Source organism: Aspergillus pseudoviridinutans, assembly GCF_018340605.1.
Source record: "Aspergillus pseudoviridinutans IFM 55266 DNA, scaffold_5, whole genome shotgun sequence".
Classification (NCBI taxonomy): Eukaryota; Fungi; Ascomycota; class Eurotiomycetes; order Eurotiales; family Aspergillaceae; genus Aspergillus; species Aspergillus pseudoviridinutans.
The window spans coordinates 2023214-2037230 of NW_025091285.1; the positions used below are offsets into that span (position 1 = coordinate 2023214).

Here is a 14017-nt window from a genome sequence, read left to right on the forward strand (position 1 = left end):
ACACTAACTGATTTCATGGCACGGGGAAGAGATAGTGGATCCCTCTTCCATGGTCCACCAGCAGTCCCTCGGCGAGTCACAACCGGGGGTTCGTGCTAGACCTTCCACATCACGGCAGTGCGTCGCTGATTCTGGCGCTTGCAGTCGCCAAATCAGTGACATGCCTTCGAAGGTTGACTCCGGGACTCCGTAACACTCCAAGGTCGAATAATATCCACAAATCCATAAATTAATCTTACGATGTACTCCAAAATTTCTGCTTCCTTACTACGGAGTAGCTTGGCTGTTAAACTAGTAATTTTGTTACTTGATGATCGCACTTCCCACTCTCCTCATGCCTTTGCCAGCGCTCAAGACGGTCTAGGTCTTTAAGACCACTCATAATGGATTCCCCTCTCAATCGACTGTTTCAGATTTTAGAATCGCGCTCAGGGTCAGTCACTATGTAACTTGCTAAGTTCCTACTAGCCTGCTATTACTTAGTACAGGGATCGTACGGAGTAGCTTACCCTATTATTAGTTGTGTTACTGGCTGAGCCCCGCTTGCCAACCCGGTACTAACTAAGCCTCCTATCTGTCAACTCTGACGGGCAGTCGGACATGCACACTGCAGAAAGGCAGCCCTAGTATTTTGACCTTTAGTTTCTGTTCTAGAGGGAAAGAGAGCCATAAGTCCAAGAATAACCGGATTTATTTATGGATATCCTCGTATAAAAACGAAAGAGAATCCGCTCCATTTTTGAGTAGCCGGACGCTGTAGGCTTAATTCTTAATAAAGCTTGAGAATGGTGACGCCATCAGTCAAAAACTCATAAGTTACTCTGAGATATCGTCAGGGGCTATAAAAATATTTACCAGTAACAATATTCTATCCTACTATTTATCCTATTTTATCGGATATTGTATACTGGTAAAAATAGGGCGGGAGGCAGGCGCTGGGAGCCTGGAAGGACTGCACCGTTTTCACCACAAGCGTTCCAACTTCCGGCGCACGGAAAATATTAACTGTAAATACCCGCAGACACGACTCCAGATTGTCCCCACCGAGCTAGGCCGTTCCTGGACGTCAAGCTGCTGTCTTTGGCTTGGCGCCGGACGACCGCCATCTCGCCTTTTTCTGTGCTTTCTTTGCTTCCTACTGCTCGAGAGCTACACAACCACTAGCGCGACTTGGCAGAATTCACCCTCTTACCACCAGCCCCTCGGCCTTTCCCTCTTTCCTCTCCTCTCTTCTCTCTCTTCTTCTCTTCTCCCTTCTGCTTATTGCTCCCGCCTCTTGCTTGGTTTTTGGCCTTTTTTTGTCTGCGCATCATCCCTTTCCCCACTCACCTGACTCTATCCCATTCTCATCTACTTCATCCTGTTCAGTTTCGCACTTCAATTCTCCCTTTCTTCTCGTGCTTTGCCGTGGCACCGTTGCTTCTCGCCTCATTGGCGCCGCTCAGCCGCATCTCAACTCTCCTCGTTGTCTGCGGCTGTTAGCGCTCTAGTACGGCAGCTCTTTATCATTGGAGTTCTCTGACAAATCTTCATTTTCTCTTCGAGGATCGTGACGGGACTTCTTCCTTCAATCGGTCGCATTGTTCAACCGAGAAACTGTCATTTCCATCATCCGGATTCCTCAAATCGAGGTTCTTCGCAGCCGTTGGCGAGATAGTTTGCAAGTCTTCCGATAGAGGACACATTTACTTCGCAGATCATCGCAATCGCACCAAAATCGCCAGCTGTGCAACGTTCCAGTAACACGAACATTGATTGCATCATCGTGTCGCAAGGTTTATGGGATACAAAGTCACAGAAGTGTCTTAGTCTCTTTCTGTTGCGATTCCGAATAATCTCTTTGCCAGCAGAATGGCCCACACTCAACCGTCGCCTACTGGGGGCGTAGCTCCCCACCATGGTCATCTTGCAGCTCACCCGCAAGTCAATGGTCATATGCCGCTGCAGTCTCAAGGTCAGAAGGGTCCTCCTCTGACTACTGCTCAGAAAATCGCAGCGCTTAATGAGCAGGTCTGGCTTCAAATTGGTACGTTACTCGTCATCGTCGCCGTTAGAAGGTGCTCCGCCTCTATTCCGAACCCTGTTTGGCTGACTTGTCTTCTTTGCGCAATAACAGGTAGTCTTACTGAATTGATGGGCGATCTTGATGGTGCTATGAACGCTTATGAGCAAGCGCTTCGACATAACCAATGGTCAATCCCTGCTATGAACGCCATATCGTGCATCCTCCGGACCAAGGAACAATTTCCGAAGGCGATCGAGTACCTTCAGAACATTCTCAAATTAGACCCGACCAGTGGAGAAACCTGGGGTAGTTTAKGTAATTAGGAGACGCTCCCAGACCTTGGTTTGTCTACTGTCTCATCACGGTGACTGACAAACATTGCAGGTCATTGCCATCTAATGATGGATAATCTGCAAGAAGCCTATACTTCTTACCAGCAGGCGCTTTATCACCTGCGTGATCCCAAGGTTCGTATCTTCTCCTACACTCTTTCGCTTTAAAAGGCTAACCGCAATTTTTATGACAGGAACCCAAACTCTGGTACGGAATTGGTATCTTATATGATCGCTATGGCTCCCTTGACCATGCCGAGGAGGCTTTCTCTCAAGTCATGCGGATGGCTCCCGACTTTGAGAAGGCCAATGAAATCTACTTCAGACTCGGCATCATATACAAACAACAACAAAAGTTCAACCAGAGCTTAGAGGTTCGTTCATCGGTCTCCTCTATATATGTAGCCTCTTTGCTTACCGCAATTTCAGTGCTTCAAATACATCGTCAGCGACCCTCCTCGTCCTCTTACAGAGGAAGATATCTGGTTCCAGATTGGCCATGTTCATGAGCAACAGAAGGACGTAAGTTGTCTCATAATCTCACTTGGCCGCTCATATATAAGCTGACAACACCACAGTTTGAGTCTGCCCAGGCAGCCTATAGGAGGGTCCTAGACCGTGATCCCAACCATGCAAAGGTACTTCAACAACTCGGTTGGCTTTACCATCAGCAAAGCAACAGCTATGCAAGTCAAGAAAAGGCCATTGAATACCTTGAAAAATCTGTTAGCGCAGGTAAGTTGTTAGCTCATATCCTCGACCCTGAGCAAGCGCTAACAAGCCTTGCTTCTTTTTAGACAACAGCGACGCACAAAGCTGGTACCTTCTTGGTCGTTGCTACATGTCGCAAGCCAAGTATCCGAAGGCCTACGAAGCATATCAACAGGCTGTCTACCGTGATGGACGCAATCCGACTTTCTGGTGTTCGATTGGCGTTTTGTACTATCAGATCAACCAGTATCGCGATGCATTGGACGCTTACTCTCGTGCAATCCGCTTGAATCCTTACATCTCCGAGGTGTGGTACGATCTGGGAACTCTGGTAAGTCAAGTTGCGGGGGGTTTGTTTGGGGAGAAAACGCGCGGGAGACCGAAGTCGCTGACCACCGCTCTTGTAGTATGAGTCCTGCAACAACCAGATCGCGGATGCTCTTGACGCTTATGGTCGCGCCGCCGATCTTGATCCTACTAATGTCCACATCAAGGCTCGTCTGCAGCTGCTGCAAAGCCAGCTCTCAGGCTCCAACCAGAACAGTGCTCCTGCGCCTGCTCCTCAACCTCAGGACGTTCATCCACAGGCTTACCAGGCTCCTGGTGTGGGCGCTCCTCCAGCCCCACAGTGGGGAGCACCAGCTCCAACTGGAGGCCCGCCTCCTCAGCCTCCCGCTCCTCCAAGGCAGATCGCCGACTGGAATCGCGGCATCAACGAGGTGCAGTCTCAGAATCAGGCGCAGCCCCAGCCAGCCAACGGTTTCGACCACCGTGACCAAGTTCGGGGCCCGGTGGCTCTTCAGCAACCAAGCCCACGCCAAGAGCCTGGCAGGGCCTTCCCTGATGGTGTTCGTGCTCCAGCAGCTCGTTCTCCGAAGACCACGGTTGCGGGCCCAGGTGCATTTGCGCCTGCACACGCACTGCCCCAACTACCCAACCCGCCGCCGCCGCCACATGATCGAGCTCCCGCCGGTACTACTCCTTTTGCCTCCGCTACTCGCGGACCCTTGCCACCCGCTCCTACTTCTGCTGCACCCCCCACAGGCCCAACTGGGCCTAACGGTGCCCCTGCTTCTGCTGGACCTCTGCCACCATACCCTCGCCCGTTCACACCGCCGACAGAGATCCGGCCCATCCGTGAGGAGAGGCCATCATCGCCCGGTTCTACCTACCCTCACCAGCAGTATCATCATGGCCCGAGTGTGCCAATTCAGGGGACTAGTAGCACTGGCATCGCAGGTGGTGCCCCTGCTCCAGCTTCTGCGATCACTGCTGCCGAAGCCGCTGCTCGAGAACGTGAAGATCGCCCAACCTCGGCAATGAAGCGGGGTCGGGAGTGGGAAGGGGAGTCGGGCCCTTCAAAGAAGGTTGCCAATGAGGAAACCCGTGTCCGCTTGGATGATCAGGTCGCTCGCCGCGTGACCCCTCCGAACCGCATGCCGTCGCCTGGCGAGATGCAACGTCGTGGTTCCTCGGAGGCGCGACGCGAGGACCAGCGCCGCGTGAACGAGAGCTACCATCCATCAGAGGCTGCGCACCATCCTCCAACCCTCCCATCCATTCAGCACATGCCTCAACACGCGACCGGTTCGAGCCTGCCTCCCATGAACGAGGGCCCTGCTCCAGCTTCCAACGGGCCTCAAGCAGGTGCTCCACCAACCCAAGTGCAGGTGAAGGAAGAACCGGCTCGTAGTGAGCAGGTTCCAGCCCATGAGCCTGCTGCGCGTAAGATGGACGTTGATGAGAACTACGATGACGATGGGGATGACGAGAAGAGAACCAGCACTGCCGCTAAGGGCAGTCCTGCTGCGGGTAGCAGCAGCAGCAACGGGGTTCTGAGCAGTGGCGCCCAGACTTCCCAGTCGAAACAGGAGTCTGCAGCCTAAACACATGATCAGCTCTTGTCCACGTAGCCCATCTGATGATTGCAATATGGCGCTGTCAAGCGAACATGCCTCCGAAGATGTCTATTATGAACAATCTTTCGTACCCTCGTTTACCCTTCAAAATTCCCCTTTCCTTTCTTCTTTATGGTTCTCCTTTCCGGTGGCATTCACGCTAGCTGTTACTTACGCATTCAAGTCTGTACTCTATGAAAGCCATCGGCGTCCTAGCTACGAGGAACTATTTCTTGTTTACGTCCTCTCTTGTACCCGCCTTTTGAGCCCCCCTTTGTCCAGATATCTTCTCTCATCTCCACTGCTTTTCAATTTCCCTGTGCATGATTCAGAAACTCTTCTTTCAGAAATGACAATATCTTTTTCAGAGCACCGCTTTTGTTTTCCGTATTTGGTTGGGATGTGTTGACTCGTTGTAGACGCAGCCTTGTATTCTTGAAAGAAGTGGGAATTTCGATGTTGTAGTAGTTGCAGGTAGTTGACTCAAAAGTCAAATTTGATGTTACGACATTTCTTCTCTCCACGGTAGTCTCTTCAGTCATAATATCTCAAACGATGCTGGGTAAGCTGTACAATGCTGAGATAAGTGGAATGTGATTGAATATCATTGTACGAGTAAGGTAACTAGTTTCGTGCCTGGGCATAGCCGTATGGAGTATGCCAGAAGAGGACAAGGCCAGAGAAATGTGTGCCTCAGGCCGCTAGCGAGGCGCGGGTTTTCTGTGTCTTAGTCACGCCAGGGTCGCTTATCCGCAAGAGGAAATGTGTCGCCAAGACTTCGCTTAGGTCAGCCCACATTCGTTAACCGTGCAAAATAACGACCTTCGGCAAACTTAGAGATAGACACTCTCACTCACCACTTCGACGACTAACGACAACAGGGTCAAGATGTAAGTTTTGCGCTCGAATACAGATCAATTATAATGTTAAAGAATCCCATCGCTGATTTCATATTTTTTTCAGGAGTCACCGGAAGTACGAAGCGCCTCGGCACGGTTCGTCAACCTCGTTTTCCTCCTTCGATGGCGTCGAAATTTCTGCGCTCTGTGTGTGTGCGATATACTGACCAACGTCCTCACAGGCTCTCTTGCCTTCCTGCCGCGCAAGCGCGCTGCCAGACACCGTGGAAAGGTCAAGAGGTTAGTTTAGCCGCTACAATTTTCAATCTCGAGACCAAAAAAAGAGACAGTATGCTGAGTGTGCGACAGCTTCCCCAAGGATGACCCCAAGAAGCCCGTCCACCTGACGGCCTCCATGGGTTACAAGGCCGGTATGACCACCGTCGTCCGTGACCTTGACAGACCCGGTGCCAAGATGCACAAGAAGGAGATTGTTGAGGCTGTTACCATCATCGAGACTCCTCCTGTATGTCCATTGACCCCTGGATTTGGTTGGTTACAGAACTGGACAGTCACTTACACTTTACTGGTTATAGCTTGTTGCTGTCGGTGTTGTCGGTTACATCGAGACTCCCCGTGGTCTCCGCTCACTCACCACCGTCTGGGCTGAGCACCTGAGCGACGAGGTCAAGCGCCGCTTCTACAAGAACTGGTACAAGAGCAAGAAGAAGGCCTTCACCAAGTACGCCAAGAAGCACGCTGAGGAGAGCGGTGCCTCCGTCACCCGTGAGCTTGAGCGCATCAAGAAGTACTGCACTGTCGTCCGTGTCCTCGCCCACACCCAGATCCGCAAGACCCCTCTCAAGCAGAAGAAGGCCCACTTGATGGAGATCCAGGTCAACGGTGGCTCCGTTGCCGACAAGGTTGACTTCGCCCGCAACCTGTTCGAGAAGCCCATTGAGATCGACAGCATCTTCGAGAAGGACGAGATGATCGATGTCATTGCCGTCACCAAGGGTCACGGTTTCCAGGGTGTCACCAGCCGTTGGGGCACCAAGAAGCTTCCCCGTAAGACTCACAAGGGTCTGCGTAAGGTTGCTTGTATCGGTGCTTGGCATCCTAGCCACGTCCAGTGGACTGTTGCCCGTGCCGGTCAGATGGGTTACCACCACCGTACCTCTTGCAACCACAAGGTCTTCCGCATTGGCAAGGGCTCTGACGAGGGTAACGCCTCCACCGAGTTCGATATCTCCAAGAAGCAGATTACTCCGTAAGTACCAAATCAACTGGACTGCTCGACTGAACAATATCGCTAATGAAATCTCTTTATAGCATGGGTGGTTTCGTCCGCTATGGTGAGGTCAAGAACGACTATGTCATGGTCAAGGGCTCCGTTCCCGGTGTCAAGAAGCGTGTTATGACTCTGCGCAAGACCCTTTACCCCCAGACCAGCCGGAGAGCCACCGAGAAGGTCGAGCTCAAGTGGATCGATACCTCCTCCAAGTTCGGCCACGGTGCTTTCCAGACACCCGAGGAGAAGCGTGCATTCATGGGTACCCTCAAGAAGGACCTTGTTACTTCTGCTTAAGGTGTTTATGTCGGTTTGGTGTAGTGCAGCTTCTTACTTTTTTCAATAAAAAAGCGAACAATACCTTCAAAGCCTACGCCTTCCGCTGAATGATCAGTGATGCCTGTTTCCAAGTACTCATGTAGCTTAAGGTAATATGATGATGTTCCAAAGAAGATAGTCTTCACAAGGCGATCAAGTAGTGTACCCTCCAAAATTACCATATGTGTAAAAGAGTTGTAACCCAAGGGCTTAGGATAAAAGTTTGCGCCTGCCGAAATCTCTCCTGGAATTCCTTTGTCTTCTCCTAGGTCTCATTTGCTGCTGACGAAACTTCGTCATTCCTGCCATGTGACATTTTGCAGTCTACTTACATATTTTTATCCAATTGTCGATTCTAAGAGGCAGTGGCCGTTTGTTGAAGCACCCATGCGTCGGTGGCAGCTGAGCCGCACGGTCTATTGCGTCATTAATCGCAACCTGGTTTGGGCTTCAACTTCAACTGCATCACCAAATCGGGCTGCCCTCTCTCCCCCCTCTCTGATTTTAAAGTCTCGAAGCTTTACTGTTACCTCTCGTTGTCACTCATATCCCCACTTGCGTATTCGAACTTCTCCGCGGAATCAGATACTCCTCGTTTCGTCCCACCAAACCCACTACAGCATCCCATCACCGAACCCTCGCCGCAAACCCATCATCTCTCGAGCCATGTCTTCAGATGACGCTTACATGTCGTTCCTGGATAAGGCCAACGCAGACCTTAATAACGCTCGAGCACAACAAACTCAGCAGTCGTCCGGCGTGCGCACGGAAACCGTCGATGTTGGCGTCCAGATCCCCGCTCCACTCAGATCAGTGGATGCGTACTACATCTCCGAGACAGACGAGCCCTTTGAGCCGGTAACATTGAGATGGGAGGGCGCGAATAAGGGGACTTGGCCCGGTCCTGGTTCGTGTATCCCGATGAAGAGTCGGACTGCCTGATACAAAGTGCATTTGCTAACGCGGCCTTATGCACAGCCGAATTCTCGAGACTCATCTCTCCTGACGCTGACCTCTCCTCGTCCATTGAGACCTTGACGCCTTCGACCTTTGATCCTAAGAACCAGTACTCGGCTGCTCTGCGTGCGGTGCGGGCCGCGGTCGCGCAGGCTTTTGGTGGTGGCGAGCCTGGCATTGATGAATCGGATGTAGAGGTTAAGGTGTACCGGGTGGAAGTTGGCAAATCGCGCGTTCAGTATTATATTTTGAGTTTGGATGCTGAGGGAGGGACTATCGTGGGACTGAGGGCGAAGGCGATCGAGTCTTAGCTTGCATTTCTTTTCCCTCTCTGGTCTGAGCGTTCGATCAGCTGTGATCTTGTAATTAATATAGCCAGATGACGATTAACGTGATATATATCTAAGATAGTTTGAGCTCTTTAGTTCTGGCGTTCCCGAAGTTCACTGTACAATACGCCATAAATATATATTCTCTCTTGCATGTCACGAAATAATAAGGTAACCATAACGGCAACCACGTCGACCAAGTTCTGCGTGCGAGCTATTGATCTGCAAACATTATGATTATTATGCGGATTTGTATGCACATATGTCATTCTACACTCAGTGTGCTTTCGTTTGCCTTATACAAGCCAACAAGCTTCGGCTAATAGTTCTCAGAGAAGGCTGGTCTTCGTCCAAATTCTTAACTACTGGCGTCCTCATGGATAACCTGATATACTGAAGAAGAGATAGAATACATAGAGCTACGCATCGACGATCCAAACGAGCGTAATGTGGTAAGTGAAGTTGTAGGGCAATCTATGTGCCGGGCTCTAAGCAAGTATCTAACGCCAACTTGGCCGATGAGCAGCATAATCACAGTTGACAAGCTCATGAGTGCCTGCTAGGACGCACGTTTCAGGAAGCTGACTGACTTTTGACCCAGTTGGAATGGCACAATATTGGTATGTGTCTGTCTTGTTGGAGGAACGAGGATAAACATGACGACGGACTGTCCATTTGGTAGATACCGTGATAGCTTATCGGCAGCTTTCTCTGGCCTTCACTGGCTATTATAGAAGAGTTGATAGTTGACATATTATGACTGAGCCACCTAATGAAAACATTGATGCATATCATTACCCTGCAAGTAGCAGTCAAGATTCACAACTGCAGAAAAGGACGCGTGTTCTGGAATGGCCCTGTTTTAGGCTGTCATGTGTGATATTACATGTCTGATTGAGACATCGGGAATCCAGCTGGAATTGATCTCAGCATCTGGATTCCAAAAACCAATAAGTATATAGACCTTTACTGCCATTGACTTGAGACAGATTGTCCTTGGCTCCATTGTTGTCGTTGTCGTTGCTGCGCTAGGGGGTATGTACGGAGTAGAGGATGGCTTGTCTGCCTCGTTCCGGTGTTAATTAATTCAGCGAAGTCATCAGCGGGAAAGAGTACCACCAGGGAATGAACTGGGTTGACTCGAGATAAAATCTCATCACATATTAACGCGGATGACTCTTGGTGGTTATATGTATCTAATTCTTTGCTTGTCCTTGGTGCTTGAACAGCATCCAAAACGATCAACAAACTAACCCCAAACGGCTTAGCTGCTGTGTGCCTGATTCATGGACTGAGGCCCACATGTCTACAGGCACATTAGTTACCTTGATTATGCACATACCTTTTCTTCCCTGTTGCCGTGGAATTCCCTTAACTTCATCCTCCATTCCAGAGCGACCCTGGCTAGCAACCACTCTCTGTAGTCTAATTTCTGTCCTTTGGCTCCTTTATTTTGCACTTGAACGTCTTTGCAGCCAACCTTGCTCTCAGAATGGAGTCCATGACTATATGGATCGATATCATTAACTGATTACTAGCTGTACGGCATACACTCGCCTCCGATGTTCTCGGCCATCATACAGCCACCAGCTATTCGAACCGGTCTGCAGGATATCAAAGACCTCAGTCAAGGATGGTGGGTCTTCAATGCCGGCTAGTACTCCCAAGCATCGCCCCTCCTAAACGAGAGCATTCCTGGATGGGAGGGTGACCCTTGGTAACCATGGCGGATTGCCTCAGTGCTTAGAGTTGCTATGCTTGTTTCGGCGCTGTTGTTATTACTACCAATGAATGCAAAGTATTTCGAGGTTCGTCCTCATGGAATATGGATCCCTTGATCGTTAACCTGCTAGAAGAACAAGGAAGAGGGAACTTGATTCTTATGTAGGGACAACTGGGCAAACAGAACTGCAAACCTGCTCTGCTATCCCTTTCTGATCCCCCAAGAACCTTCACTTATTGAATAGTTGCAATACATTGTTTCGCTGTCTCTCTCACACTTGCTTTTGATCATTCCCCCTCTTTTTCTGTAATTCTTGGTGTGACACCTTCTATCGGCCTTCCCCCATTGTTTACACCCACTCCCATCTCAAGTTCTCCAGTCACTCTGTCCCTCTTTGTCTCTCTCAATACTTTCTATTTGAGCTTACTTTCTCAAGAAAGTAACAAGTGAGTATTATCTTTATTTCCGTTGTCCAACACTCTTCCAACACCGGTACACCATCGGTGTCACGATTCAGCTGTCAGTCATTCCGCGCAGGCCAGGTATCTGAGGGTACCAAATATCGACTCGATCTACCGACTTGGAAAGGTTGAATGTACACTTCCGGCTCCTGAAGCCACAGAATTTGTGAGAGCGGATCTTCTGGCAATGATCCTCGGATAACGCAATCGAAAGGATCGAGAGAGCGACTAGTAGGTTGGAGCAGGAGGTGGAACACGGATTGGTACGGCTGGCCAGGAATCATTCTGTGGTGATAAACATACAGCCAATCTACCAGCGAACTGTCGGCAAAGCGTCAGCGGCGACTTGTCTCTCGCACCGGCCTCCACACAGGTTCATAGATCCTTAGAGAGAGTATTCGGACTACGTCAGAATGTCCGACAGCTCCTCAACGCATAGCGCTAAGGATGTCCCTCGCATTCAAATCCGAATTAACTCCGGCCAACATGAGCCCATTACCGATTCAGATGACCGCTTACCGAGAGTGCCCAGTCATCAAATTGGGCGAGCTTTGATACCAGGTGTGGCCCTTTCACCGTCTGCTGGGACATTACACACAGTATACGGGTCCTCCGATCTGCAAGATTCATCTGAATTTCTGCTACCACCGCGCCCACGTCGTTTCAAGGAAGAGTACGAACCATACCGATCACCAGCAGCTTCAATACGTTCGTCAAGGCGAACGAGCTGGAGCTCAGAGGCAGGAAGTTACGATACGAGGGGATATCCTTACAGCCTATGTGAAGATTCACGCGCCCCATCCCGGGCAGATAGCGATGAAAATGATGTGAACACGCAGACAGTTGCCGAAAAGTACAACATCACGCCCACGGACGGCTTGCTGCTCTTTCCTGAGCCGGAGGAAAAGGACGACTACCTGCATAACCCAGATCCCAACGATAAAGAAGGACAATGCGACTTGTGGAATCGCCGCGGTATCATGAATGTGACGGGCCTAGTACTGCTGACTTTAGGTTTTCTGGCACTGTTCATTGGTTATCCCGTGATGTATGTTTTGATTTCTCCCGTCGATACCGCTCAAATGCATCAACTGACCACAATGGCTTCTTAGAACGGCGGTGAAAGGCATGCTGGATAAATCTCGGCCCAAATGTAGCTCGGGTGATACGCTCTGTCTAGAAGTAGGGGAACGCCCGTTGCTGTCGAACATACGAAGAGGCTTGATAGATCCGGACACGCCAAATTCCGCCAAAACCAAGATTGCTGCAGATGGGAAGGAGTGGACGCTTGTAGTAAGCTGAGGGTCCTATCTTTTGTTTTCTGTCATCTCATTGGACGAAACACTGATATCTATCATCCAGTTTTCGGACGAGTTTAATACTGAGGGCCGGACTTTTTATGAAGGAGATGACCCGTTCTATCAGGCGGTTGATCTCTGGTACGGTGTGACGCAGGATTTGGAGGTCAGCCATAATACGTGTATAACCAACTGAAGTTCAGGCTGACGTCTCTGCAGTGGTACGATCCGGATGCGGTAACGACCAGAAACGGGGTCCTGGAGATTCGTTTCGATGCCTTCCCTAATCATGAGCTGAAATACCGATCGGGAATGGTACAGAGCTGGAACAAGCTGTGCTTCTCGGGGGGCCGCCTGGAAGCAAGCATATCCCTGCCGGGTGCCGGTGATGTGTCTGGATTCTGGCCCGGTTTCTGGGCGATGGGGAACCTGGCCCGGCCTGGATACGCTGCAACCACAGAAGGAGTGTGGCCATACAGTTATCATGATAAGTGTGATGCGGGCATCACACCAAACCAGAGTTCTACCGATGGCATCAGTTACCTTCCTGGGATGCGCTTGCCTGCCTGTACCTGCGCAGGCGAGGAACATCCAAGCCCTGGCAAATCAAGAAGTGCGCCAGAGATCGATGTGATCGAGGCAAGTGTGACTGCCCTGAACAATAACCCAAATGCAGTTGTTGGCTCTGTCTCTCAGAGTTTGCAGATGGCGCCGTTTGACATATGGTACATGCCTGATTACGGTAAGTTCTACTGTTCCTGATCACGAAGACCACTATCTCTTAGCAGAGATCTTGATCTCACGCTCACAAACTATAGAATTCACGGCTGTATATGATCGCCACATAACGGAAATCAACAGTTATAGAGGGGGTCCCTATCAGCAAGCCATGTCTGGTCTCACTAATCTGAACAATAAGTGGTATAACGGTAACGAGTACCAGGTCTACGCCTTTGAATATACACCCGGCGCTGAAGGAGAGATCACCTGGTTTGTCGGGGCCCATAAAACCTGGACCTTGGATGCTAGAGCCATTGGCCCTAATGGCAATATTGGCCAGCGCATGATTCCGCTTGAGCCGATGGCCGTCGTCATGAACTTGGGCATGGCCTACAACTTCGCGGCAGTCAATGACACGATCAGAAACTACATGCCTGGTATCATGCGGTTCGATTATATTCGTATTTACCAGGATCCCGCCAAAATTAGTGTCACTTGCGACCCTCCGGGCTATGAGACGACCGAATACATTTCGAAGCACCCGAAAGCCTACCGCAATGCCAACACAACGACATGGTACGTTTACTCGCTCATCCCTGACCCACGTCAACGTCCTCGATGTGTCTCTGACTTCTCCTAGGTCCGGCGCCGGATACAAGTGGCCGAACAATTCTTTCATACACGGGTGTTCACGAGTCCCATAATATTTCGTCAATTTACCTTAGAACCATATTTTTCGCATTTTGCCACGATGGCTAGAAGACCTACTCAATTCGCCTGTCTATGTTTTCCCGGCTACCTTGCCAACAAAGACTCGTCTACGAAGGTGCTGTTCCTTGTTGACCTCGCGCACGATTATTTTATCAGCATTACATTCTGGTGTTAGGCGTGTAAATCTTTCTGACGGAGGTCTGACGAACTTGCAGATCTCAAGCCATGCTGAATGTCTCCTTTGTATCACGCAAAACCCCATGGCTTGTGGCACTTATGTGCTGCTACATACTCGATTCTGTATCTCATCATACTAGTTAGAAATTAGCATTCATCGTTGCTATCCTGGTTTCCATTTCTCCTTGATGACCTCTGGCTTGGTTCCCTGAGATTCGTCAGTCAAAAATTGCTTGATAAATATCGC

General features: G+C 50.1%; 3 protein-coding genes across 3 annotated transcripts; all 3 read left to right on the forward strand.

Annotated features, from left to right (window-relative positions):
* Window positions 1-1851: 1851 nt before the first annotated feature.
* Window positions 1852-7373, forward strand: Asppvi_007764 (60S ribosomal uL3 domain-containing protein; the record flags this gene model as incomplete). The annotated part of the gene is made up of 14 exons (XM_043303647.1): window positions 1852-2026; window positions 2117-2311; window positions 2390-2472; window positions 2532-2711; window positions 2767-2859; window positions 2916-3072; window positions 3135-3379; window positions 3456-4921; window positions 5828-5836; window positions 5910-5941; window positions 6028-6085; window positions 6155-6311; window positions 6382-7055; window positions 7118-7373. The coding sequence occupies 14 exons, from the start codon at window positions 1852-1854 to the stop codon at window positions 7371-7373; spliced, it is 3780 nt and encodes a 1259-aa protein (XP_043159582.1).
* Window positions 7374-8060: 687 nt separating this feature from the next.
* Asppvi_007765 (uncharacterized protein) lies at window positions 8061-8662 on the forward strand (the record flags this gene model as incomplete). The annotated part of the gene is made up of 2 exons (XM_043303648.1): window positions 8061-8301; window positions 8373-8662. 2 exons carry the CDS (start codon window positions 8061-8063, stop codon window positions 8660-8662), a joined length of 531 nt encoding a protein of 176 aa, XP_043159583.1.
* A 2615-nt stretch (window positions 8663-11277) lies between these two features.
* Window positions 11278-13586, forward strand: Asppvi_007766 (SKN1/KRE6 family beta-glucan synthesis-associated protein; the record flags this gene model as incomplete). The annotated part of the gene is made up of 6 exons (XM_043303649.1): window positions 11278-11912; window positions 11977-12157; window positions 12227-12328; window positions 12382-12904; window positions 12981-13458; window positions 13523-13586. The coding sequence occupies 6 exons, from the start codon at window positions 11278-11280 to the stop codon at window positions 13584-13586; spliced, it is 1983 nt and encodes a 660-aa protein (XP_043159584.1).
* Between the last annotated feature and the right edge of the window lie 431 nt (window positions 13587-14017).